Below are 24,756 nucleotides of genomic sequence, written 5' to 3'. Positions count from 1 at the left end.
TGCGCCCTTGTCCAGCGCAAGGGCGGGGGGAGGCGAGGAGCGAGGGAGCCCCCTGCAGGCGGGACGGCGCCAGGCGCCTCTAGCTTCGCGAACGTCTGCTCTGGGCGCCCGCGGACTGCCTGCCTCCGAGGGAAGGCCTGCGGGGTTCAAAGCCTCCTTCTGTGGGTTGAGTGCGATGACACGACTACCCCCGCAGCTGTAACAAGCAGAGGCCCGTTTCCCTGGTAGCCCGAGGGCAGGGGAGAGACCCGCGATCCTCAGCACCCCGGGCTGCCTTGAGCCCCCTCAGGGGTGCCACACCCTGCGCGGCCCAGGAGGTGTACCCACACCATGGACCCAGAGGTTTTAGGCAGCAGTCGGTAGCCGGGAGCACGCGGAAGGCCTTTGCAACCCACCAGCTGCTCTTGTTATTTTTCTGCAGTCAAAACAAGTGGGAGCCAAAAAACCAGCATCTTCTGAGGGGGCCTCGAGTCTAAGGTGGCCAAGAACCACTGATCGAGGCTAACTAAACCACATGCACCGTATTAAAAGGCTACTGGTCCCTGAGCCCTCCCTACAGGCCTACAAGTATTTGCCCCTCCCGCCATTGGCTGCCCCTCCCTCTGATTGGGGGTTTCACATCACTATTAAATGAAGCCCAGGTGCTGGAGGGAGTGGAAGGGTGTTCTTGAGGTCCATAAACAAGGTGGGTGGAGGTCTGGGTTTGTCTCCTGCTGGGCTGTGGGCAGATGCAGTAGCATGGCCCTTAGTTTTGGTAGGGCTTTGCTGGGGAAGGATTAGTTTGGTTTTGTAGGGTTTTACCCCTCCAGAAGTTAAAACAGGCTTTGGGTTGCTGGTGGAGCTGAGTTGTGAGGAGAGCATGTAGGCTCTTGGTGCTTTGTTGAGGCTGTGCTCTGGATGGAAGCTGGAGTAAGAGGGCTCTTGTTCCTGCATGGCTTTTAATTTATCAGGGGTGAGCTATGTACCCCTTTGTAATGGCTTTAAGCTCAGTTTTATTTTAGTGGCTTTCAAAACCCCTAACTTGCCAAAATGCCTCTCTTTCTATTAAATCTAATTATCTTATTTTCCCACACCTCTCCCTTTTTGTCCTCTTCCCCATTTGTAAATACTAATGGACAAACAACAAGTGTGTGCCTTTTGATGCATGTTCAGGAGGGGTGGTGGTGTTTAGTTTATAGTACTACTTACCTTGGTCTGCCTAGAAAATGTGTATTAGGATTATTATTTATTTTTTTTTTTTAACCAATCACTTGTTTGATGTAACTAATGATAGAGAATATATTCTCTAAGTAAATTAGCAGAGAGACAGTGCTGTTCAAACATGATAACTTTCACCTGTACCTCTTATGTAGAGAACTCATTTTCTATGGAGCGTGAACTTTATTTAATACAGTATGTATGCGGTTGTTTGAACACAGCACTCTTTAAATACTAATACTTCACTGAACTGAAATTCCATGGTTTTGTGTTCCTTACAAGCAGCTCAGTAAACTAAAAGTATTTGATGGTGTGTGTGTACGTGAGGGAGTTACTGTTATTTACCTAATCTCAATGGCCAGCATAATCCAAGGGTCACTGGCCACTGCTTTGAATATTGGTTATGTGGCTGGTATATTTTAAACAAACAAATGTGTATGTGTTGGCCTTGTTGCTCTCTCATGCTCCAAACAAACTTGTAGAAGACTGGTTAAGATCTGTCTTAAATATAGTAATGCTGACCATTGCATATAAAAATTGTCGTCTTTTTTTTTTTCCTCATGCAGTATTTGTCTAGAAAGACATCTGATTGAGCTGGATGCTGAATTTATTGACTTGTAGACATACAGGCTAGCATTGCAGGACAAGTTATATGGTTTCTCCCTGTGAATGGATACAACAGGGGAGATGTACACTTAAAAAAAACCAAACAAACAAAAAAAAAAAAACCCAACAGTGCCACTGAATATACTGCACTTATCTGCTTTCTGTGATGCTTCTAGAAGAGTATGATCAAACTTGTCTGACTTAACCTGATAGCTTTAATGTCATTTTACTGTTTAGAAAATGAACACTGCCCCAGCTTCAGAGGCTGGACCATACTCCACAAACCACACAAGGCCCTTTTTTTATGCACAGCCAACAGCACAACAGCCTTTCCCAAATCCATGGTACCTCAGTCAAGTCTATAATCCCTACTGCATGCCTGCACCAGGTAAGGAAAAACAAGCCATTTGAAGAAAATGCTTGTACCACTGGTGGAGCAAACGAAATGCAAATATTATGCTACAGACCCTTAGAGCTGTTTATATAGTTTCTGAAGATGAGTTTAGTGCATATATTGAAAGGGTTTCTCTTAACCTGCGGTCCTTCTCTGTTGGTAATTTGCTGGCTGTGTAATTTTATGATTGTGGCATCGCCAAACTGGATACGAAGAGTAGTCTTACTACAAAGATGTTGGTGAAATTAGGATTAATTATTTCCATGAGGTGGGGTGCTTCTGTTTTCTCAACATGAGACTGTAAAGTGAATCAATTAAGTTGTATTATTAAATCCAATTACTTTACATTATGAATACCTGTTTACAGGGGTTTACCTGAATTCCCTCACAAGCCATCAATAACTAGCAAATCAAATCACAGCTTCCTTTTAAACCATAATGTAGACACTTCTGTGGTCAGAACTTGATGTAGACTTACTGATCAACTTTTAAACAGTTAACTTCCCCCCCCCCCCCCCCCCCCCCAGTGTCCAGGTAGATAAGCCTTTAATTTCAGCAACTAGCACCAGTAGGAACCTGTTTGTTTTGTTTGTTTGTGCTTGGCAACTTCTGTTTCAAGGCAGAACTAAATGCTGATCTTAAGAATGTGGGGGAAAAGTATTTTAAAGATGGGTCTTAAATTTACTATTCAATAAACACCCTTGGGGGATTAAATGCATGTTTCTATTTATGCAGGGGTTTAGGTTGTAGCCGTGTTGGTCTAAGGATATAGGCAGACAAGGTTCCTTGGGTGAATTTGATATCTTTTATTAGACCAACCCAAATGGTTGGAGAATAGTTATTAAGCAAGCTTTCGGGTTCAAAAACCCTTCGTCAGGCTAAGGATGCTGCAGCAGTTTCTATTTATGGTTTATGGAGTGTGGAAAACTAAAAAAATAAATCAAGTAACTGTTTCCTAGTCAAGGACAGGGCATCTATATGATCAGAGGTAATGAAAATGTCTCTAGTGTAGAGCTATCCCCTTAAAAAGCACAGTTATAGGCTAGTTTAGATATTACATTTTGAAGACCAATTTGAATCTGCCTCAAGCTGTGAAGCCAAGCCCTACTTAAAATAAGGGTAGCCTACAGACAAGCTAGTCCTTAATGGCCCAGTAGGATTGTGGTGGAGAGGGCTCTTGTGTAGTACTCGAAAGGTAGGGTATTAATGTAACAGTTATTCCATGTGGTCTAATCAAAACTTTTGTGTTTTTTAGTCTCCTTTTATTTCAGAAGATTAACATTTTTATATAAACAAACTCATAATTTTTTTTTATTTTTTTTTGCCTCTTCCTTCCTCCCCCCCCCCCCCCCATGTTTCTAGGATTCAGAAATGGAAACCCATATTTTCCATTTTATTCTGTTGCACTGCATGAGTACCCTGGATATTTTGTTCCACAGCATCCCATGCACACAAGAGTTAACAGAAGGCCTTATTTTAATGCTCCCCCACCCTCTCCTATGTTTTATCATGCAACACGCTTTAGGCACTATAGTAGTCCTGGGAGAAGAACAGAAACCAAAGAAACACAAACTGATCCTAGACAGCCTGAAAACAAAGCAAAAAAGCATCAGGCTCCCCGTATAGAAACGAAAGGCTGTGATGCAGGAAATATGGCTTGCGTTTCTTCTGGTATTGGTACAGAAACTGACAGTACTTCAGAGAAACAGGATTCATCTGGATCTTCCATTGTACCAGAGAGAGGGCTTCATAAGAGCCCTTCCAGCACTGCACAGTATAGAAATCTTCCTTCAGGAAGCTATGCTTTTGAGAAAGAAGAGGTAAGAATAGAATATGGAAATGGCTCACCTGCAATTCAGCTATGGAAGTCCTTCAAAGAAACAATTCCTTTGTATGATGTAGCAAGTGGCAAACCAGTCCCAGAGAATATAGTGCAGCGTGATTTATTTTCTGTTAGCTCTTGTGAAGGGCTTATATATGGCCCTCATGAAGCTGAGGCATTGATGCCAAGCACTTACTCAGATGAGTGCAAAGCTCTCCCTTCAAAACAGAGCATTGATGTTCTGCAGGAAAGAGAGGTCCAAAATAACGAAGCAAAGCTGGAGGTGGAAAAACTGGGAAATGCAAGCCAGAAAGCCAAATCTCCTCAAGGTGAAGCTAGGGCAGTACAAATAACAGACCTAGCCAGCTCAATTTGTAATGATCAGTCAGTGGCAAGGCAGGACACTCTAATTATATCTAAAATATCTTCTAGTTCTAAAAGATCTACTGGCTCAAAAGCTTCTCAAGATGAATCCAGCTTAACTCAGCAGGCTGTATTATTTCCATCCAATATGGAGATAACAAATGACATGTTCCTGCAGCAGAAAAAGCTAAATCAGAGCCACAGTGTTACGAGTGGAAGTCAGATGACCTTGGATAAAAGCTTATGGTGTGACGAATCAGTTGAGAAGTTTGTTCCTTCTAACAGCTGGCTGGCTGGCTTGGATAATATGGACACTAACTGCAACTATGATATGCGTTTCCCACAAAGAAAACATCAAAATGTGCTCAGTGTTTCTTCTGATGAAATGTCCTCCAAAGAGGAAGGCTCATCAATTGATAATGCACCAGTGTCATACTTTGTCCCTGACTATGTGCTTCAGAAAAGCATGTACACTTTACAAAAAAATACAGATGACTTGGAGAAGGAGAAAATTAAAAGCAGTGGCTCCCTAAATGAAGATGAGGAACAAGTAGATGGGGAGCAGACCAATGATGGCAATAGCCAGAACTTCAAAAGCTGTTCAAACCTCAAGATAAAAGATCTTTCCAGCAGAGGTAAAAAGATGGGCAGCCTCCCTAGATCTTCCAGTAAAAAGAAAATCTACTCCCTAAAGAAAAAAGCTGTTAAGAGTTTGTCTCTGTCAGAAGTTGATGACTCTGAAGAATTCTCAGTGGTGGAAGATGAGGAGGATGAGGATGATCTGGATGAAATTGAATATTTCTTTCATGGAGCCACCCCATATGAAATGCTGACCCCTAGTAAAGGCAGCTTCTACCATCAGATTGGTCAGAGGATGCTTTGGAAACCACCAAAAAACTCTGTCCCAGCTCAGCTGATTAGCTGGCCTGCTAGAGAGAAAGTAAAACTGAAAAGTGCCCTTGGTGAAATTGGTCTATTTTGTAAGCCAAAGGAGAAGGACCAGGATGAGGTGGTGTACAGTGACTATGGGTACTATGAAAGAAAGAGGCCTGCAGCAAAACGAGAGGGACTACTTAAAGAGGGATCTGATCACAAGAGACCTCCACAGAAGCGTTCAGGAGGTAAGCTAATGACCAAGATGGTGTTGATCATAACTTGGAATGCCTTATGGCATGTGTTTGCTAACTGCTGGCTATATTCTGTAAAGCTTGGAAAAACAAGAAAAAGAATGATGTGCTATAACTTTTAAGAAAAGCCAGAGATGATCCTTTTGTAGATAAGGAACTGAAGCAAACGCATGAAGCCTTTTACATGAGACGCAAAGTATCTGTAACTGGCAGTTCCAACTTCTGAAATGTAAAGTTGGATGAATACTATAAAGTTGGTGTTTTGTTTTATCTGAAGTCTTTGTTGACTTAATTCCCACTTCATTTCAGATTCTGGTAGTACATCAGTTCATTTTAATGAGTCTGACTGTAATTGAATGACATGCTTGCCACTGCCTTGTCTTACATGCAAGAGAGACTGGTGTTTGTTTGTTTTTGTTTTGCTTTTACATAAAAAAAAAAAAAAAAACAAAAAAAAACAAAAAAAACCCAAAAAAACCCAAACTTTCCAACTCCATAACAAGGTAGGATATGCTGACCTGATATGCCAGCTACTGCAATTGGTTTAGAAGATAACTCATGAGAATCAAACTACTAGAATGCCATCTTAACAATAAAAGATATCAGATTTTACCCAAAGGACCTTGGTTCCTTTACTCAAACTTTTTATTGTCAACAATATTTTAGCTGATTTTCCACCCCCCCCCCCCCCCCCCGGGAGTGAATGCTTGTGTTATGAACTGCTTTTGGTTCCAGGTAACTAATTAGCCTTCCTGGCAAACAGTTTCAGTACTTCTGCTTTGTGTTGTCTCTGTCTTTCTCAGTAATAAAAGGAAGCAATTTAATCAATTATAAGGCTTTTAACAGTTCTTTCTTCAAATCCAAGTGGGTTATATTCCACTTAGTTGTGGCTTTTAAAATGTAAATTGAGATTCTCTAGTTTTGTACCTAACAGTTAGAAACTTGGTGCTTGGCTATTGGTATTGTATACCTACTCCATATATGTATACTGGGCTCAATTGTTATCTTAACCTACTGTTACTGTAATAAACTGTCAGTAGTAATATATCCTGACTGTAGATACTGACTTGCACTACTAAAATCCCATAATATGTTTTGATTAGGGAGGTTACTGAAGGAAAACGTGGGGTTGGCAGTTGAAGACTACTGGATTAGAAGTGGTGCTAAACCCAAGCTTTCCAGCCTGATACGTAGTAGTCTCTCACCTCCAGCCAAAATGAAAGAACAAGGTACTATTTACTTTCCCTCATACTTGTTCCATGGTATGGATTAGATCATCTGCATCTGGCAGACCAGTATTTTTGTCAGTCCTACCCTAAAGCTAAGCATAAGCACACTACACACAAGCAACGCTTTTATAAAGAGCTACTGCCATAAACTTTAATATGGTGAAGTATTGCTTTTTATTTGTACAGTGTTCAATATAACCATGTAAGAACATCTATGCAGCAATACAATATTTTGTAGATACTCTGCATTTTCCCATTTGCATGCCCACAGCAGTTTACTGTTTTGATGACTGGCTACATCAGGTAACCAGAATGTCAGCCAATGCAGCAACTGCTTTCAGGGTAGGCTGGCTAATAACTGCTCCACTGGCGGGCTACAAAGTACCTGGATTGCAAATATTATCTCAACTTTCCCAGACTGCTAGTGTCACAGCATGCGTGTCTTCTAAAAATGTCTAGTATCTACCTCTGAAAGAAGAGCAGAATAGCGTGCAAGGAAGAAGTGTTTTTTACAGTGATAAAAGGAAATAATCAACATTGTTAACCATTTAAGTAAAAACCTGTCTGGCAAAATTCAAATGTGCTAAATTGCTTGGAGAAGTAATATTGCTACTTTTTATTATTATTATTATTATAATGCCACTTTAGACAACCTGCCACTGGAGAAACCAAAGAAGAAAAGGGTAGGCAAGCCCCCTTATAAACGTAGAGACACAAGACGCGAGGTGGAAGATGTTGAGGCGTGGGAAATGCCTAAACCCAGTGCACGCAAAGGTTAGCATGCTCATGGAAGGCATCAGCACTTGACTTATAAACATCTGTCAGTAACTGTGGTGAATAGCCCCTCTTTTTCCTGAGGTCTTTGGAGAATTAGCTGAATTCACAATTGGAGTACCTTTTTAGATATTGCACATACAGCAGCTAGAGTCCTGCTTGTGTGTGTGGTTTTACTTGCAACATAGCCTTCCAAATTTTTTTATTTATCCGTGTGTAAATCATATATGCACGTTGGCAATGCTACATTTTTAAGCTTTGTGGGATTTGGGATCTCTGGTTATCTTCAGAGGCAAAATACAGATGGCAGGGAGGCAGCAAAACTACAAGCAATTATTTTTGTTTTTCTTGTCTTTAATTCAAAGTGCTTCAGTCAAACATCATAAAAGTAATTAAATGTGCCATAGTCTCTGTTTGTAAATTCACACTATTGGAAGTTAGCCAAAGGTTTGGAGTCTCCTAGGGGGAATTTTTGAAGGGGGAGAGTGTACTTACTGGCTTGGTTTACTCGAGGCACGTAATTTGGGTACAGAGAGAACCCTTTCCACAACAGGCAACCAGATAGTATGAGATAATGGAATGAGCCTGCATAGTCCTGAAATTGTCCTTTTAATCAATGGGTATTGACCCAGAAGTAGACTAATGTTTTGAATGTTAACATTGCACCTCTCGATTTCTCACCTGTTTTTAGTAAAAACATTTGAGTAACTTGCATGATCCCAAATTGTCTCCTTTTTGTCTCAGGAATGGCCACACTTCTTGGCATGCCTCAATTCCTACAAAATAGCTGTCTTATAAACTAGAAATAATCTTATGAGACCCTGAACTAAAACTCGGGAATGAAACAAACCATAATATTTATGACGGTATTGCTGGTATATTTAACTGGCTCTTAATCTTTATTGCAAATTTAAAATTTCATTTCCAGCATTCCAGACCGTTTTCCTGGAGTGCTTTATAATTTGGGATCCTTGACTGTAGAACCACTCTGATAACACAGAGAGAGAGAGGGACTTGAATGATTTTTGAGCATCACTTTCAAAATTCCAAATTTACTTCTTGTAGCAGTAGGGGCAGCTTATTTGGTAGGTTTCTCCTGCCTTACCCTTTTAGGCCGACATGACCTCCATAGTGGGAAATGCATATTTATTTTAAAAAATAAAACTAATCTTAAACATTTCCTCCTTTTTATGTCTAGGACGTGGAACAAAGAGGGCTGTCTATAGAAGAAGATAATTTCAAATGCTGGGAAAGAAACACAAATTTTTTTTGAGGTTTGCATGTCTAATAAGTTTTTGTAAGCTACTATGCACAGTTAAAGGATAAGGAATTACACTGTGTGAAGACACTCAAGTCAAAGCACTTTGGTGTTGTTTTTTTTTTTTTGTAACTAATGCGCACACACTATTTAAGAGCAATAAAATTTAATAGAATTGCGCTGTGTAGTCTTTTCTGAATGTGGAAGCAAATAGCCAAATCTAGGAAAAGATCTATAAAATTCTCTGTGCAACTTAACAGTTCCACTTCTTTGCCTGCATTTATGACCACCAGAGTAAGAAGGTGAAATTTTGCTATGATGATAAGCTTCAGAAGTTGAGACCACATGTAAAGCTGTGGATACAAGAGCATCCTCCTTCATCAGACTAGCTGATGGAAACCCCCATGGCAAAAATGTGCAGAACTTGGCCTCTTGAGTTCCTGAGACTAAGACTTGATCCTTTCTAAACGGATAGCCTCATAGATGTGGAGACTAAAGCATTTAAAATGCTGAACAGATGGCTTTTTAAGAATTGGAGAATTGGTAACCACTTGTGTGGGTAGACTCAGTTGGACCTAGTGGCTGCAACAATATAGCTATCTTTATTGGGCGGGGCGGGAATTGGGGCACATCTGACCAGAGCCAGTATTAACTAGGTGTTCCTTTTTAGAATGAATAAAGCTATTTGTTTTTAGGATAAGTCCTCTTGTTTCTGTTCCTGCAAATATGGTCAGGGAGGCCTGCATGTACATTAAAGAACTTGTGCAGTCTTTGCTGACTCCTGTAAGTATTCCAGTTGTGGTTCTTATAACTAACTAGTATTTCTGCTTCTGGGGACTTGAGTTCAGTACAGGGACCTCTCACACTTGCAAGGCGGCTAAAGAAGCAATTCTCTTTTGGCAAACTAGTAACATGTACTAGAGGCTGTGGGGATAGCTCTGAGAAATTCTGAGTTGGAAGCAATCTGTTACTAGCTTAATCTTCATCACTGGATGGATGGGGTATAATCTCTAAATCTTATGCTAATGGTAGTTTTGACAAGTCAAGAGCTTATTTTGCATCTAAAATGTTGAGACTTCTTGAGTTTCTCTGCTTGTCTAACTTTTCATTTTTTTTTCCTTAAAAATGATTTGCTCTTTGGGTGTTTTTTGCATCCATAAGCAAAAATAAATCAGAGGCTGTATTTCAATTAAACTAAGACAGCAGAAAGAAGAACTCGCTCTCAAAAAGACTTGGTCCTTTTTATTTTAACTTTTGAATGTAAAAGTTCTGCACAAAACCTACCTTTTCCTTAAATTCCTATGGCTGGTACATTGTGACAACTGGCTATTGGCAACTCTCTAAACTAGGCACTTGCTGTTGCCTCCACCACTGCCACCTCCTTGTCTGCCACCTCCTCCAAAAAAGAAGAAAGTGGCTGGCTGTATGCACAGATGTTCAATGAACACTTGAGAAATATCTACATCTCTAGTTTTTTAGGGACTATTTATTGTTTTGTTTATAATAAACAAACTTCTCTAGTATTCAATTCAGAAGGAAAAACATTTTCTTAAGAGAATCAGGTCTGGGAATCCTACTTGGATGAGAATTTAGCAACAGCATGCCTCTCAGTGAGTAGGGTTATATATACTTGCTTTGATTTTATTTGGATTGCTGTCTGTCTAATGACATAGAAGCAAGGTAATAACAAACTGGAATATGGATGTGGAAGTACTTAAACAACTTCTGGCTTTTGAATAAAGTTCATTGAACTACCCAAGAACAAATACTTTGGATAACCCACAGTTCAGTCGCAGCTAGAAAATAGTTCATGTGCCTTCTTAAAATTTTAGATAGGGCCACTTTAATTGCCTAGTGTGCTCACATTGCACAAGGTTCAGTAGCCTCCAGTTCATGGGCTGGATCTGACGCACGGATATGGGGCTTAGGTGGCAGTCAATTCCTTGTACCACCATGGCTGGGTCCCAGCTTGTGCCTTCACAACTCTAACCAAGCAGAGTCAGTCCAGCCTGCAACCTAAAAACATTGCTGACCACTGACATGACATACACTAGAATTTTTTTTTCACTTTAACTCCTATTTCTTGTTCAGTAACTTGTGGCTTTATTACACCAGGTCTCTCAAATGGTCTACTGTGAATTACCCACTTTCCATCATTTGGTGTTACTCAGTTCTTAGAAACCTAATATACTATTAGAAAAGTGCATCCTGTTTCCAGTTTAGATTTTACTGACTTCAATTTTTCAGGTAGTGAATTCTGTTTATGCTTTCATGGGTTAGTTTTGAATCCTGATAATATTTTTCCTATCTAGGTGTTCCAGAATTGTGGTGAGAGCTCTTTGACCTTACTTTTATTAAATAAAAGATGCTGGTCTGGGGAAGAATATAGAGAGCCATGGCTGTTAGGGCAGGAATAGGGCAAACCCCCGTCTGCTTCTCAGACTGGGGGCCCTGGCCTGAGGAACTTGCAGGGGGGTGTGGGGCAAGAAGCAGCTCCTCTACTCCTTGTGGGGGAGCACCCCTCATCCACATCTACTAGAGAGGTAGGAGCAGTAGGGCAATGGCTCCCACCCCACAGCCCCTTCTCTAACCTGGAGTGACCCTGGCCTGGGGAAGGCATGAGAGCCTTTCCTTGCTGCTTCATCTCCCAGGACTAGAAGGCCAGCCATAGCTATTCCCTGTGCCTTTCCCCAGCCAGGAACTACCCTCTCCCCTCCCCCTTTCTCCACTGTTCAACTCCTCCTGGTCTGTGGGAAGAGTTGAGCAGTGGGGGAAGGTGTACAGGCATTCTTTCCAGTGGGAGCAACTCTCCAGCTGGAAAGATCTTTTGAAAGAGGAAGATATTTCTCCTATGGAAGGGAACTTGATAAGCACTTGTATACTTCTGGTTTCTATTGGAAGATTTGTTGCATCTCTTGGTAGAAACACAATGTCTGTACATGGTTATTCTAATAGTTTCAATCTTGGACTAAGTGAGGAATTAAGAAGAAAATAAGGCCACTGTCCTTTTAGCTCTGGGTGGGTGCAAACTGGCAGGGAAGGGAAACTATATGGTTTCCCAGCAGGAATCAAAAGGTAGCACAGGGGCCAGGAGGGAGAGGAGGGACTATGACCCATAACCAAAGAGAGAGACTGTGAACAGCCTAATGACCCATCAGTTAAGCTCAGGGGTGGGCAATTCATTCAGCTGGAGGGCCACTTAATGAGTTTTGATGAGCTGTCAAGGGCTGCAAAGGTAGCCCTGCTCCTGGACAGATGCCCTGCCCCCTGGTTGTCAACTTGGGATTGGACGTCCTGCCCCCAACCTCTGCCCCTGCAAGTACTCCTTTGGGGGTGGGGTTGCCATATTAGAACCAGAAAAAACCTAAATAATACTGAAAATCAAGCATCTACTGTAACATTTTAATTTTATATACACTATACAAAACCATGTAAATCAGGACAAAAATATTTTTTGAAATAGAGGCAATTGCATAATAGCTCAAAATAGTGTATTTATACATCCCTGTACAGTGTGGAGGGTATGGGCTGTATGTATGCGGTTTGTAGAGGGCAGGGGAGAGTGTAGGGCTTGTGTGGGGGAGGAGGGGTGTGGTGACCAGATGTGGGGGGGCCCATACCCCACTTCCCATGGTGCACAGCCCCTACCACTGGTGGTGACAGCAACAGGCAGTGGGCTGTCAGGCTGCTTAAAGCCTACTTGAGCTGTGTTGCCTGGCTAGGCTTGTCCCACAGCACCTCACCCCCCCAATCAAAGGGTCCTAGGAATGGCTCCCAGCAGCAGCTGTGTTCAAGTTACTATGTTGTCAATTATAATTAGAGGTTATGCAAATATTTTTAAAATTATATTTATATCCCTAGTTGCTTTTACTATATTCACTTACAGAAATAAAACAAAATAGAAGCCATTTAACCTAAAATGTGCTTGTAGTGTAACTACTGCACAGCCCTCTAGAAGAAAAAATACACAGCGGAGACAGTGGGTTCATTGAATGATTTCTACTTAAGATTTCAAAGGTGTCTTGTAAATATAAATCTGCTGTGGGGAGAAGAGTGCAGGCCTCTTCTAAAAGTAGATCATATTTTTTTGATATGGCTGGGTAGGGGAGGAGACCTTCCTGCAGCTGCTTATTTACTGCCCCCTTTTTTATTGCAATGACAAAACATTTTTTTTTCTCCCACCTATCTTAACTCTTTACCCAATGTATATGGGGCTGGGGGAAGAAATGTTTTGCCAAACTTCTTAAAATCACTTCCCCAGCTCTTCCTTTACAAGCACATCAAGCTCTTGTGTGATAGTTCTATGTTTTGTTTTGTTTTTTTAAGCCAAATACAGTTTCAGCCTCTCTGAAGCCAGTGGCTTCAGGATTTCACCCTTAGTGTAGATGCTGTCTTCAGTTCTTGATAGAATCCTTTCCCGTTATAGGATTTTGGTAGTCTGTCAAGATCTATCTTGACCAACTAGCACCATTAAAAGTAACACTTGTTTAAAGTATCAGTGTTAACCTATGACACAGTCTTTATTTGTTAACATGGACTATCCCTTCAATGTGTGAGGCCTCCAGCAAAATGAGATTCTGAGCTTTGACATTCTTAGCACTTTTAATGTAAAGACAAAGTGATTTTTAAGATTTTCATTAATCATCACAAAACCGTTCTGAAAGGAAACCCCGGACAAAACCCCCTTCTGCCCCTTGCATGTTTCCTTTCAATGTACAGCCTTCCTAAAACCACAAGTTCCCACTACCATATACTCCATTTAGCTATTCAGCTTTCAGATATAGACAGATTTGGTACTCTGCAATTTAAAGTTTTATAGATCTTCCCACTTTTGTGATATTTGCAAGGTTATTAAAAATTTTGTGTTTTACAAAACTAGACCATCTTTATGTTCTTGACAAAAAAATTCCCTTCTTCCAGCTTGCTACTGCTTTTCTATAGCTTGCATAAATATGCTTGCAAGACAATTTAGGTTCCTTCCATATATTCTTTTTAGAGTATTGTGAGTAACATTCATAAATTTCTGCTGCATTTATTTAATGCAGCAGCATTTTGTGAAACAATGTACTAAATGTACAGAACAGGTTTAATTTACTTCTCCAAACCTTAAAAAAAAAATCAAAACAATAGCTACTGAACCATATTTGGAAGTATATTGGTCACTTGTTTTCAAGCATAAAAACTCCTTTTTAAGCAACTAAAATGCTAGCTTTTCCCAGTAAGTGTAGTGTTCTTTTAAGCTAGCAAAACTGAAGTCCAATAGGATTATGTTAAGTGAAGTGCCACCCAGTGTCAAGTGTTTCAGCATGTGGCCCAAATCATAAAAATATCAAAGCAACACAATTGAGCAATGACACAATTCAAGATTCTTAAAACAAACCCTGTAAACAGTCTGTTTTTGCCTAAAAGTTCATTAACATTGTTTTTTTGTCATGCAGTTAAAGCTCTGTCAGCTGTCAAACCTAGGATAATCAAAGCCAACATCAGCCTATGGACAGTATGCAGGGAGGACACAGTATATATAGCCTGTTAACAATAAGCTTCAATATAATGTTCATTGTACTATTCCATAAATGGAGAAGTCATAAAACATTTCAATGCTTTGCACAGTTCAAACTGTAATTCCCATTACAATGAAGCTCTGCATGTAGCTACATTATTTTGTGAGGAAAACACTTCATTAGTGGGTTCTGCTGTATTCTATTTGTTGACATGTCTTTGATGTTCTTTATTCTTCCACTTGCTTTAACGGGTGGCAACACAACAATAAAGTTTTATCAACTATCAAGCGACATTAGCCTAAATTTCACAGTATGAAGGTAACCGTGTAAAATGTTTTTGTTTCTTTTAAACACCATGATGCAGCTCATCCCTTGTTTCCTGCAGATGAGCAAGAAAGTAGTATATCTGATACAGCCAATTGTATGTTCAATCTGCCCTAGTTTTGGTTGGTTGTTCTCATTCTTTGGGCATTTGCTCACAACAGAGACAAGAAGCAGGCAATAAATGACTGCTATTAGTCAGTCTCCAATCTCTCATTTGATTTAGAAGATTTGTGCTTTCTTTTCTTTTTCTTCTTCTTTTCCTTTTTTTTCTTTTCTTTCTTCTTCTTTTTTTTCTTGTGTTTCTCTTTACATTCTGAGGAACTGGAGCTGTCACTGCTTCCACTATTATCTGAGGAAGAGTCTTCTAACAATCGCTTCAGCTGCTGTATCCTAAATACACAAACACTTCATGTAAAAGAGCACCCTTTCTACTTCCAGTGCGGACAACAGTTAACCCAATCCCCTCCTCCACGTGAACAGTGCAGTAGACATTTTTGAGAATTGTAAAATGTGACACTGCTGATGAGTGCGATGGTAAAGCACTTTACTTTTATGGGGGAGTCAAAGTCCAAATGATAGCTTTCATAGCATGATGCCAAGCTGCTTCTTTCTGCCAAGTATTCAAGGATCTCTCAAAGGTTTCTCTTCCTGGTAGGGTAAGTGGTTAATAGAGCTCAGCTACTGCCTAGTGTTGGCAGTTCAGTTGATGCATGCAATTGGGAAAGTGTGACAACTGGACCAGTAAGAAATTGTATACTGCTAATGACAGAGGTGCAGTTTGAGTCGAATAGTTATGTGAAATAGTGGTTCTATGACAGAAGGCCAGGCCAATGGTACCAATCAAACAAAAAGCATGCTGCTTTGGATACAAGGCTAATTTGAAGAAAAAGTTAAATTCCCTGTAGAATAGATTCCTAACAGACAAGGAGAGCCTCCTCACTCAGTTAGTGTTTTTGATACATGATGAGGACTATGCCAAATAGGGCTAACTAATGACAACCTGCCACAATGGTCCTGCACTGCATTCTTACGTTTAAAAGTTACCATTAAAAATTAAATTTTGTGTGTAGGTAGCAAGAAGAGTAGGTCCAGAGAAGTTTTCCCCATTATCTTTATTCTGTCCAAACTAAAGACTTTATTAAAAAAAATTAGACCATTATGAAGAGTTTCTTACCTCATTTCCTTTTCATGGCGTTTATTTTCCCTTATTATATCATACATGGGGTCTTCATGTGCCTTTAAAAAAGGAAAGAGGAAAACCAAATGTCATATTCTTACATTTATGACACTTAAAGTCAAACCTCCAAACCACATACGTTTACACCAAGGGAAGAATCCCAATTAATATTCATCAAGCTTTCAATTCATAACAATTCACTGTTACTATAACTCATTTTCTTGTAAACCTGAGTCAATTTTTGGCAATAGGAAAAATGTATGCAACCTGAAGCAGAAAATGATGTAGCCAATTGCAGGGACTCTCCTCATCTACAACATCTCTTACAACACGAGGCTAGTAGGGTTGTTTGACCACGATGCTAAGTGATACAGAAATACCTGTAATATCAGAACTACCGTTAAAGTCCCCAAATAATCTTAAACATGCCCGTATAACACATCTTAAATCTTAGTTTTCCTTCCTTCTACACCTTTTCAGATCACTGTCATTCAGCCTATTAATCAGGCTTGTAATAAGGTCATCATCTTCACCTGACCCCTCATATCCAGACAAGGTCTAAATCTCACAGATTCTTTCTGCATATCTCTAAGATAGAATTTTTCCCATCCATCCACACAGCTAAAATCATCCTATGTTTTGATTACTGCTTCATCTTTTTCTCTGGCCTGGAGAAATGCAACCTTGCCCTTATATCCATTCAAAATGCTGCAGCAAATATTTTCCTTAACCCACTGCTCTGCCCAAGTCAGCACTATCATTACATCCCTATGCTTTCTCCGCTTCCTTTACTGCAGGAAATTTAAGCTACCTGTCTTTGCTTTCAAGACCCTTAATGCCATATTCCTACCCTAATTCTCATTTCTCATGTGCTATTGAGATGTACACTTTTACTTCCAATTGGCCTCAGATGCCATCCTCCATTGTCTAGTTAAGCTTTGCAACAGGTATCATCCTGTTTTTCCTGTGTTGCCCTCATACCTGGAGGGAGCTCCACCTTAGGTGGTAGAAAGCCCTCTCCTCCTCCAGAACGCTCCTTAAAAATTCTCCTTTTTCTGTAGATGTCACAATAATTGGCAACTGTGTGCTGAAATCATTGTGTATCATATCTACCAGCATATTGGTTTTCTTGTACTGTTTATGGCTGCTGACAAATGTTAAAAAACAAAAAAGCACTTTACCGGAGGCAGCAGTGTGTTAGTTGGACCCGGCTCTGCAGCGTCTGTATAGATCGGGTGCTTCAGTGGGGCTTTTTGGTAGGGCTGTGAGAAGCTTCGGTCCCTGATTCGAATCAGCGGAGATTTGGCTCCATTCGGTGTCTGAATAAGGAGACCCTTTAATCTCTCTGAATTGAACCAGAACCCTCTCAATCCATTCAGAGAGATTTAAAAAGATTTGGCGATTTGGCATTGACACAGCTTCAAATGTTTTTTCTACTTACCCTGAGGTACCAGGAGGCTTGTGAATGCTGCAATGCTGGGGCAGATGGAACGTCCCACAGGAGCACAGGGGGCTCCACAGCACGCTTGGCAGCAGACTCAGAAGTGGACCAGAAGCACTTCTGGGTCTGCTGGGGAGTGTGCGGGGGGGCCCCCCCGCACCCTCCTGGCTCAGCGACTGGTGCCTCCTGGGTCTGGGGGGACACCCAAGGTCCCCTTGCAGTCAATTGCCAAGCCGGGGGGACCCCTGTGCACTCAACAGCAGACCCAGAAGTGGACTGGAAGTACTTCCAGTCCACTTCCAGATATGCCACCGAGCACGTAGGGGGGCCCCCCACGCTCCTGTGGGATGATCCATCCGCCCCAGCACAGTAGTGTTCATAAGCCACGCCTGGTACCTCAAGGTATGTAGAAAAAACATTTAAAGCTGTGTCTGTGGCCAAATTGCTGATGCTCTGAATCAGCATCAAATCTTCAGATTCAGATTTGGCTGAATCGAATTGAGGACAGTGATCCAAATCAACAAATCGAATCACTGTCCCTGATTTGGGCTGAATCCGAATCGAATACAGCCTGTTTTGCGCACCCCTACTATTAGATAAAAGTGCCCCCAAAAGCTCCACTAAAGCGCCCAATCTATACAGATATTGAGCAAGCCAGGTCCAACTAATGTGATACCTCTTCTGGGTAGAGCTGGGCTCGGCACTGTAGTGTGCTGAGTTTGAAGTAAAGCACCTTTTTTTTTACATCTGTAAGCAGCCTCTGTGTCTGTATATACTTGTTGTCATTGTCTTTCACTCAGATTGTACACTCTTTAGAGACAGGGACCCACTTCATTCTGTGCTTGTATAAGGCCTAGTCCAACCTGGTCCTAGTTTATGGCTGGGGTCCCTAGGCACTACAATAATAAAAAATAAATTATTATTAATAAAATATTTAATAATCATCTTCTATTTTTTCTCTACCACTAATTCTGTAAGCAAATTATATTGCAAACATTACATTAATGTCAAGAATTGCTACTAACACCACACACAAATTCCATATATTAAGGAAGGGAACTATTCTTTAACTAGCGAAGGACTAAAATAGTTTTTCCACATTTTCAGTTTGGTATTCAAGTTCTACGTGCTAATTCTGTGGGAAGAATCGTGAAACTGTCCATGTGTCACTTTTTATCTTAGGGCCTGGACACAGGACACATTTACACTGATGTATGTTGTATTGGTTTTGTATACACCATCATCTGGAGAAAGAAAACCATCTACTTGCAGAAGACACTATTACAATGCCTTGTTACTAGGTGTGGTGAGGCAGGTAATAGCTTGTTGACTTATAGCTCCAGACACGTAGCCCTTGCACTGGTTTACCCATGATTTTCTCTGCAGGGTAATTTTACATGCGAGTCAAGTAAACTATGCTGGTGTGAGCTATATGCCATGTGTCCATTCCCTCTTTAGACCTTTGTAAATATATTGTGTTTCCAAGTACTTAGGAGAAAAAGAATTTTTGTTTTAAGTTGGAGAGAGAGCACACTGAAGTTTTGTAAAAAAGTGTGTTTTTTTTATCTGAATTGTTCACTTTAACATTTTCCTGTTTCCTTTTCCAAAATAGCTTTCCTATAAATTTGCAACCAAAATCTCTGTTATCTTGAAAACTCAACTTTCAGCAGTTGTTATTAAGAGATTTTGTTATACTTATTACTTTATCACAAAAAAAACCCCCAAAACTGGTAAAAATACAAAAAAGTACTACAATATTTGTACTCACTACTCTGAACTGTTCCAATTTCTGATTGCCTTTAATAAAGAATGGGCATTCTTTATCTCCTGTTCTGTGTCCATAACGTTTACATCTCCAGCCTTTAAAAAAAAAAAAAAAAAAGGCAAATTTTATCCTTGAGCCTGCTCAAAAGATTAAAAAAGCCCCCAAAACCACCAACACCCATATTAAACTATATTACATAATCTTCACTTAGTTGTAGCAAAGAGATAAAAACATTACTTTAACAACACCCAACATTCACAGCCCACAAAATTATAAAAATCATCCAAGTACTAGGTGCTACCATATCAACATAAAGCCAATTTACCTAGACCTCATTTTTTTTAATAATAAATATTAATTTGTCTCCCAGATTTTTCCTCAAAGTCAAAAGATTCATAAGATAAAAGGTCCGATTAAACTTGGAATTTTTTCACATTTACACTGCATCACTTTGACTTCTTTTCCCAATGGCATCCAAAGTCCTTTAGTTGGGGCATGAGCCAGAAACTCTCGAGCGCTTTCATTGCCGGGCACATCAGGTATACAGTCTTCTGGTTTGGTTTCATTTTCCTATAGAAAAAATTAACAAAACACAAATCCTTATTTATACAAATTTACTTTAAAACAAATAGTTTAAAAGTGCAAGTCATAATTTATTTATGGATCCACTTTCTTCTTAAAAGTCCTCTTTCTTTTAATACAGGAATAAAATATTTTATTTCCTTGACCCTTTTGGTAAAATTAACTCATTTGCTTTTTAACTATCCTTTGACCCCTCCTTTCAAGTAGGAATATTCTAGCTAAATTGCTTCCCTCCTCTCACATTTAGCACAGTAATTTTAAAGCAAATAATTTAAATGGAAAAACAATACACACAATTCAGAATTTATTGTCATCTTTGTAAATTAAATACAGTGATTACATCGGCCTTTTTAATGTGTGGCAGTTTTTGTTTAGCTTCTAGATTTAGATTATTATTCATTTTTTTAATCTGAATAGAGTAGCAGTTTGATTGTAACAGGAAAATGCAGTAATTTCCTGTGTTAATACTTTAGACACAGACAAAAAATAAGCAAGAATTCTAGAAGGATTGTATGCAAATATACTGTGATATTAACCTTAGGATGCATGGAATCATCTATAGTGAAATCCTATAATCCCACTGAAGGGAATAGTACAACTCCCATGTTGTTGACTTTAAGGGGCCTGGAATTATGCTCAGGGTTCAAAGTCAGCTTTTTCAATATAAAAAATATATTACACACACTAACCTTAATTAGGCCTGGAGGAGGTTTTTCATAGCTGAAAAACATTTAAAATATAATTTATTAGTATTATCTTCAATAATTTAACAACAGATAAAAATGGACAAAATATTCCGACCTGATTCAACATGCTGCAGTCTTGGGCGCACATGTGAACAGGATGCCTGGGAGCAAAACACTTCAGTGCAATGAGCACTGGAGTTTATTGCGTCACTTTAATACACGCATGTAGATGCGCCCCTTAAGACCTAAAGAAACCAGTAACAGGGATGCCAGCAGAGTGAGGTGTTTTTACACACCTTAAAAATGTTTTTGCTTGCAGTTCATGTGATGCACTCTAATGTACAAATATCCTATTAAATGTATGTTTCTCCTTGGTAATGACAGTTTTGTTATGCTGCTTCACAGCAATGCTTGATACATCCAGCTGAGCCCTAGCTGCCAGAAACTCACAGCTTTTTTATCCTGAGAAAGCATAGCTATAGTAAGGAAAATGACATCTTGCTGTTCCATATTTATTTTCTCCAGCACCGAGTCATTAATATGTTCCACTGACAATGTCAAAGCATGAATTTTCACGCTGCCAGATCTGCAAGCTGAATTCCATATAGGACAAACTGGTTCTTTTACTTTCTATGCTACCAAAGATTAAACTGAAGCCAAAATTTCACTGACAGGTTGCTGACGACTCATGAAGCAGAACAAAATGTATCTTCCTGTTCTGCAGCCATGTTGGATCAGCATCCTTGATGGAAGAAAGAGAGGTAGCTTTTTGCTTGTCAACACTATGAACAGAGAAAGGTGTCAAAAGTTAGTGTCACTGGATCATCTTCCTAACAATAGTAACACTGAGTGCTATCCAATATAATTCGCACCAGGAAATCCTGACTCAGCCATGAAGAGACTAAAATTAATTTCCTAGTCAGTCTTACTCTTTCCACCCCATTCAACCCCCTTTAAAAAAGCATCCTTCCTGATACAAGATGCAGACTAACAGTAGAACTGGGCAGCACATCTTAAGCTTTTACACTATCCCATTTTCATTCACTTTAAAAGGAAATGAAAGCTGATCAGGCTTTACTTAGGTGCTACCTGCCCCAGACTTTCCTCTAAAGTTCACTTTAAAAAATCACCCAGGACAGTTACAGTCAGGAGATGAGTTGGGGAAAGGAGAGTTTTGAAAATGTAAAGTCACTGGTGACTGGTAAAATACTTTGCCCGTCTTCCCACGGATGAAGACACTGACAACAGACAGATTTGCCTGTCTTTTGTAAACCGGTAAGAGGAGCAGGCGGCCCTAGCAACAAAAAGAGGATTGTGGACTTGTAACTATGCAAATCCAACCCCATTTTTTGAAGACATCATCCTGCTGAAGTGTACGCCTGAAGCCTGGCACACAGCACATGCATCACAGAGGGTTACATGTTTTCCACTGCGATTCAAAGTCTCTCAGCCCCAGACAAGACACTTTGGGGCAGGTGCTTTAGAGCAGGTGGTTCTCAAACTTTTTGGTATCAGGACCCATTTGTAAATGTCAATGGCCAGTCCTGACCCAGTGCCCCTCGCTCCCGACCCACTGCCCCCTGCCCCAGTGTGTGTGGGGCAGGGGGTGAGTGTCTGGGGCACAGGTAGCCCAAAGCAGCCCCTTGCAGGCTGGAACTCTGCCAGCCTGCAGGGAAAACCCACTGTTTCCCATGTTTTTCTCCTTTAAAGTTGAATCCATTTTTTAAGTTTCTTTGCAACCCTTTCATATATCCCTGCGACCCACTTTCAGGCTGTGACCCATGGGCTGAGAAACACTGCTTCAGGGACCAGCCCTGGAGATCTGGTCCAGGTCACAGCACATGGAGGAGGCCCAGTGTGGTACAGGCTTAACTCAGGGGTGTCAAACCCACAGGTCAGATGAGGGATGTGGGGCTGAATCAAACAGCTCCACACACTAGAGCTGGTCTGGTGCAGGCACCTCACACAGTGCATGCCCTGGACCAGTCCCATGCTCCGTGCCCAGCGCACACCGCCCAGGGCTCGCATGCGGAGCCAGCCTGGGACGCGTTACACAAGGTGCCCGTTTCCTTGCGCCCCTTTCATATTTTCCTACGACCTATTTTTGGGTCATGACCCACGGGTTGAGAAACTGCTTTAGGGGCCAGCCCTGGAGATCTGGTCCAGGTCATGGCACGTGCCGGAGGCCCGGTATGACGCAGACCTAAATCAGGGGCGTCAAACCCACAAGGGAGATGGGGGTCATGGGGCCGAATTGGGGCCCCCCAACTGGCCCCACAGGATAGCACTGGTCTGCTGCAGGCGCACACCCCGGGGCAGTCCCACGCTCCATGTCCTCCGTTGTGGAGGGTCCGGCTGGGGGCCCAAGTGGCCTGGCCGGGCAGGGGGCACACGCAGTGTGGGGCCAGCCCGAGCCCCACGGGCCACCTCCAGCTGCGCCCTCAGAGTCCTAGAGAGCTGGGGGTGGCCGGGGCCTCGGGATGGCTCCGGGCCGGGGTGCGGGGCCCGCGCCGCTTACAAGGACTCCAAGTGCCGGATCTGCTGCAGCTGCTGCGCCTCCCGCCTGCGGCGCCGCCGCTCGTGCCGCTCCGCGTCCCGGCTGGCGCCCGCCGGCGACCCACACGGCTCCCACCCCTGCGCCATGGGCCGGCCCGGGGCCGCCACTGCCACTGCCACCTCCCCCGGCCGCCGCCGCCGTCGCCTCGCGCTTTCGCTTCCCATCGCCGCCGCCGCCTCCCCGGGCCCGGGCCCGGGCCCCGCAGGGAGCCGTGCTGCAGCGCCGCGCCAGGCCGGCGGGGCCCTCTACCGCCCGCCCTGCTCCCGCCGCCTCTGCAAGGCCACGCGAGCGCCCGGGCCGCGCCGGGCCTGCCTCCTCCCGCCCGCGCGCGGCTGCGGGGAAACCCTCGCTCGCCCGCGGCGCCGGGAAGTGTCCTGCCGGGGGGCAGAGCCCAGCCCAGTCCAGCCCAGCGGGATCCTGAGGGGCAGGCTCTGAAGCGAGGCAGGTTTCTCATCAAGAGCGGTATTGAAACTGGAACCGGTTACACAGACATGGGGAGAAGCTTTGGAGCTTGGAAAGGAAACGCTCGGTCTTTGGGTAGATGCGGTAGCTTTCCCAACTGTTTAGTTGGTCTAAGAAAAGAGATCATGTTTACCCAGAGAACTTTGCATGAGTGACCGGGCCTCCTCAATCTGGGGGGCACCCGCAGAAGCCACCGACCCTGTCAGGCTGTGCACCAGCCCTACCCACAGCATCAGTGTCGGCTGTCGGGGGGACCCCAGCCCCGTCGGGGGGTATGCGTGCCCCGGTGCACCCCCTACCACTCGCCTGTGGAACCGTGTCTGCCTGGGTCCTTAGGCCAACACGGCTACAACCAACGCTCCTGACACAAATCGGGAGAAGCTTTCCCATTTAGAAAGGAAATATAAGGTTCTTTGGGTTTTATTAAAGCAACTATTTAGTTGGTCTAAATAACTATTTAGTTGGTCTAATAAAAGATATCAGATTTACCCGGAGAACCTTGTCTGCCTGTGTCCTTAAAGCAGGGGCGGGCAATTATTTCGGGTGGAGGGCCGCTTACTGAGTTTTGGCAAGCCATCGAGGGCCGCATGACAGGCAGCCAGGGGAAGATAAATATTAATTTTCGAAATTTTTTAGGGGCCATGTGGGCCGGATAGAATGGCCTGGCGGGCTGCATTTTGGCCACCCCTGCCTTAGACCAACACAGCTACAACCAACACTCCCGACACAAATAGGGAGAAACTTTCCAGTTTGGAAAAGAAATGCACAGTTCTTTGGGTAGATGTGATATCTTTTATTAGAACAACTTAAAAATAGCTATTTAGTTGGTCTAATAAAAGAGATCACATTTACCCAAGGAATCTTGTCTGCCTATGTCCTTAGACCAACATGGCTACAACCAACACCCCCGACACAAATAGGGAGAAACTTTCCAGTTTGGAAAGGAAATGCAAGGTTCTTTGGGTAGATGTAATATCTTTTATTAGACCAACTAAATAGTTGGGAAAATTGTTTTTTGCAAACTTTTGGGCACAAACACCCTTCTTCATGCGTCTTACCATTTTGCAGGCCTGAAGAAGGGTGCATGTGCCAGAAAGCTTACAAAGAACAATTTTTACAACTATTTAGTTGGTCTAATAAAAGATATCAGAATTACCCAAAGAATGTTGTCTGCCTATGTCCTTAGACCAACATGGCTACAACCAACATCCCCCGACACAAATGGGGAGAAACTTGCCAGTTTGGAAAGGAAATACACAGAAGTTACTGGCTGGCTGCTACATCTTTAGATGATCAAGGGAATCATTCACAAGCAACGGCCACAAACTTCTGAGATAGTTACAATAGAAGCAGGGTCACTATTTGGTCTTCCACTAACAAATGAATAATTCAGCAACCAGGTTTCCAAGCCCTCAGTCTTTTCATCACTTTATTATTACAGAGGTGTGTATTTAAAAACTCATTTAGAACAGAACTTTGAAGTCCAGAACC

At 42.1% G+C, this 24,756-nt stretch overlaps 2 protein-coding genes across 6 annotated transcripts; one reads left to right on the top strand and one right to left on the bottom strand.

Moving 5' to 3' along the window:
- Positions 1 to 69: 69 nt before the first annotated feature.
- On the top strand, positions 70 to 8,949 carry LOC102566107 (uncharacterized). Of its 5 annotated transcripts, none has more exons than XM_019483435.2 (6): positions 70 to 161; positions 2,041 to 2,191; positions 3,560 to 5,503; positions 6,613 to 6,738; positions 7,387 to 7,512; positions 8,711 to 8,949. In XM_019483435.2, exons 2-6 carry the CDS (start codon positions 2,044 to 2,046, stop codon positions 8,746 to 8,748), a joined length of 2,382 nt encoding a protein of 793 aa, XP_019338980.1. In that variant the 5' UTR covers positions 70 to 161; positions 2,041 to 2,043; the 3' UTR covers positions 8,749 to 8,949. The 5 variants fall into 5 exon arrangements, with proteins under 5 accessions (XP_019338980.1, XP_014458088.1, XP_006258262.2 ...); XM_014602602.3 differs by lacking the exon at positions 70 to 161 and adding an exon at positions 408 to 685; XM_019483434.2 differs by lacking the exon at positions 70 to 161 and adding an exon at positions 696 to 909.
- Positions 8,950 to 12,151: 3,202 nt separating this feature from the next.
- Positions 12,152 to 23,267, bottom strand: RP9 (RP9 pre-mRNA splicing factor). The gene is made up of 6 exons (XM_006258205.4): positions 22,765 to 23,267; positions 20,250 to 20,280; positions 19,419 to 19,548; positions 18,982 to 19,073; positions 15,770 to 15,831; positions 12,152 to 14,985 (listed from the first exon to the last, which is right to left on the bottom strand). Exons 1-6 carry the CDS (start codon positions 22,965 to 22,967, stop codon positions 14,787 to 14,789), a joined length of 717 nt encoding a protein of 238 aa, XP_006258267.4. The 5' UTR covers positions 22,968 to 23,267; the 3' UTR covers positions 12,152 to 14,786.
- Between the last annotated feature and the right edge of the window lie 1,489 nt (positions 23,268 to 24,756).

The sequence above is a fragment of the Alligator mississippiensis genome, chromosome 5 (genome assembly GCF_030867095.1).
Source record: "Alligator mississippiensis isolate rAllMis1 chromosome 5, rAllMis1, whole genome shotgun sequence".
NCBI lineage: Eukaryota > Metazoa > Chordata > Crocodylia > Alligatoridae > Alligator > Alligator mississippiensis.
The sequence above is the reverse complement of the archived record's forward strand: the minus strand, read 5'-3'. Positions and strand labels throughout refer to the sequence as shown.

Bases quoted from the DNA above. Each gene is read 5' to 3' on its own strand.
- LOC102566107 (XM_014602601.3), top strand. From the start codon at position 932: ATGGCTTTTAATTTATCAGGG. The intron at 5,504-6,612 runs GTAAGCTAATGA...TGTTTTGATTAG, and splicing joins TCCACAGAAGCGTTCAGGAG to GGAGGTTACTGAAGGAAAAC. The intron at 7,513-8,710 runs GTTAGCATGCTC...TTTTATGTCTAG, and splicing joins TAAACCCAGTGCACGCAAAG to GACGTGGAACAAAGAGGGCT.
- RP9 (XM_006258205.4), bottom strand. From the start codon at position 22,967: ATGGGAAGCGAAAGCGCGAGGCGACGGCGGCGGCGGCCGGGGGAGGTG. The intron at 19,549-20,249 runs GTTAGTGTGTGT...TTTTTTCTATAG, and splicing joins CTCCTCCAGGCCTAATTAAG to GAAAATGAAACCAAACCAGA. The intron at 19,074-19,418 runs GTAAATGTGAAA...TTTTTTTTAAAG, and splicing joins AGAAGTCAAAGTGATGCAGT to GCTGGAGATGTAAACGTTAT.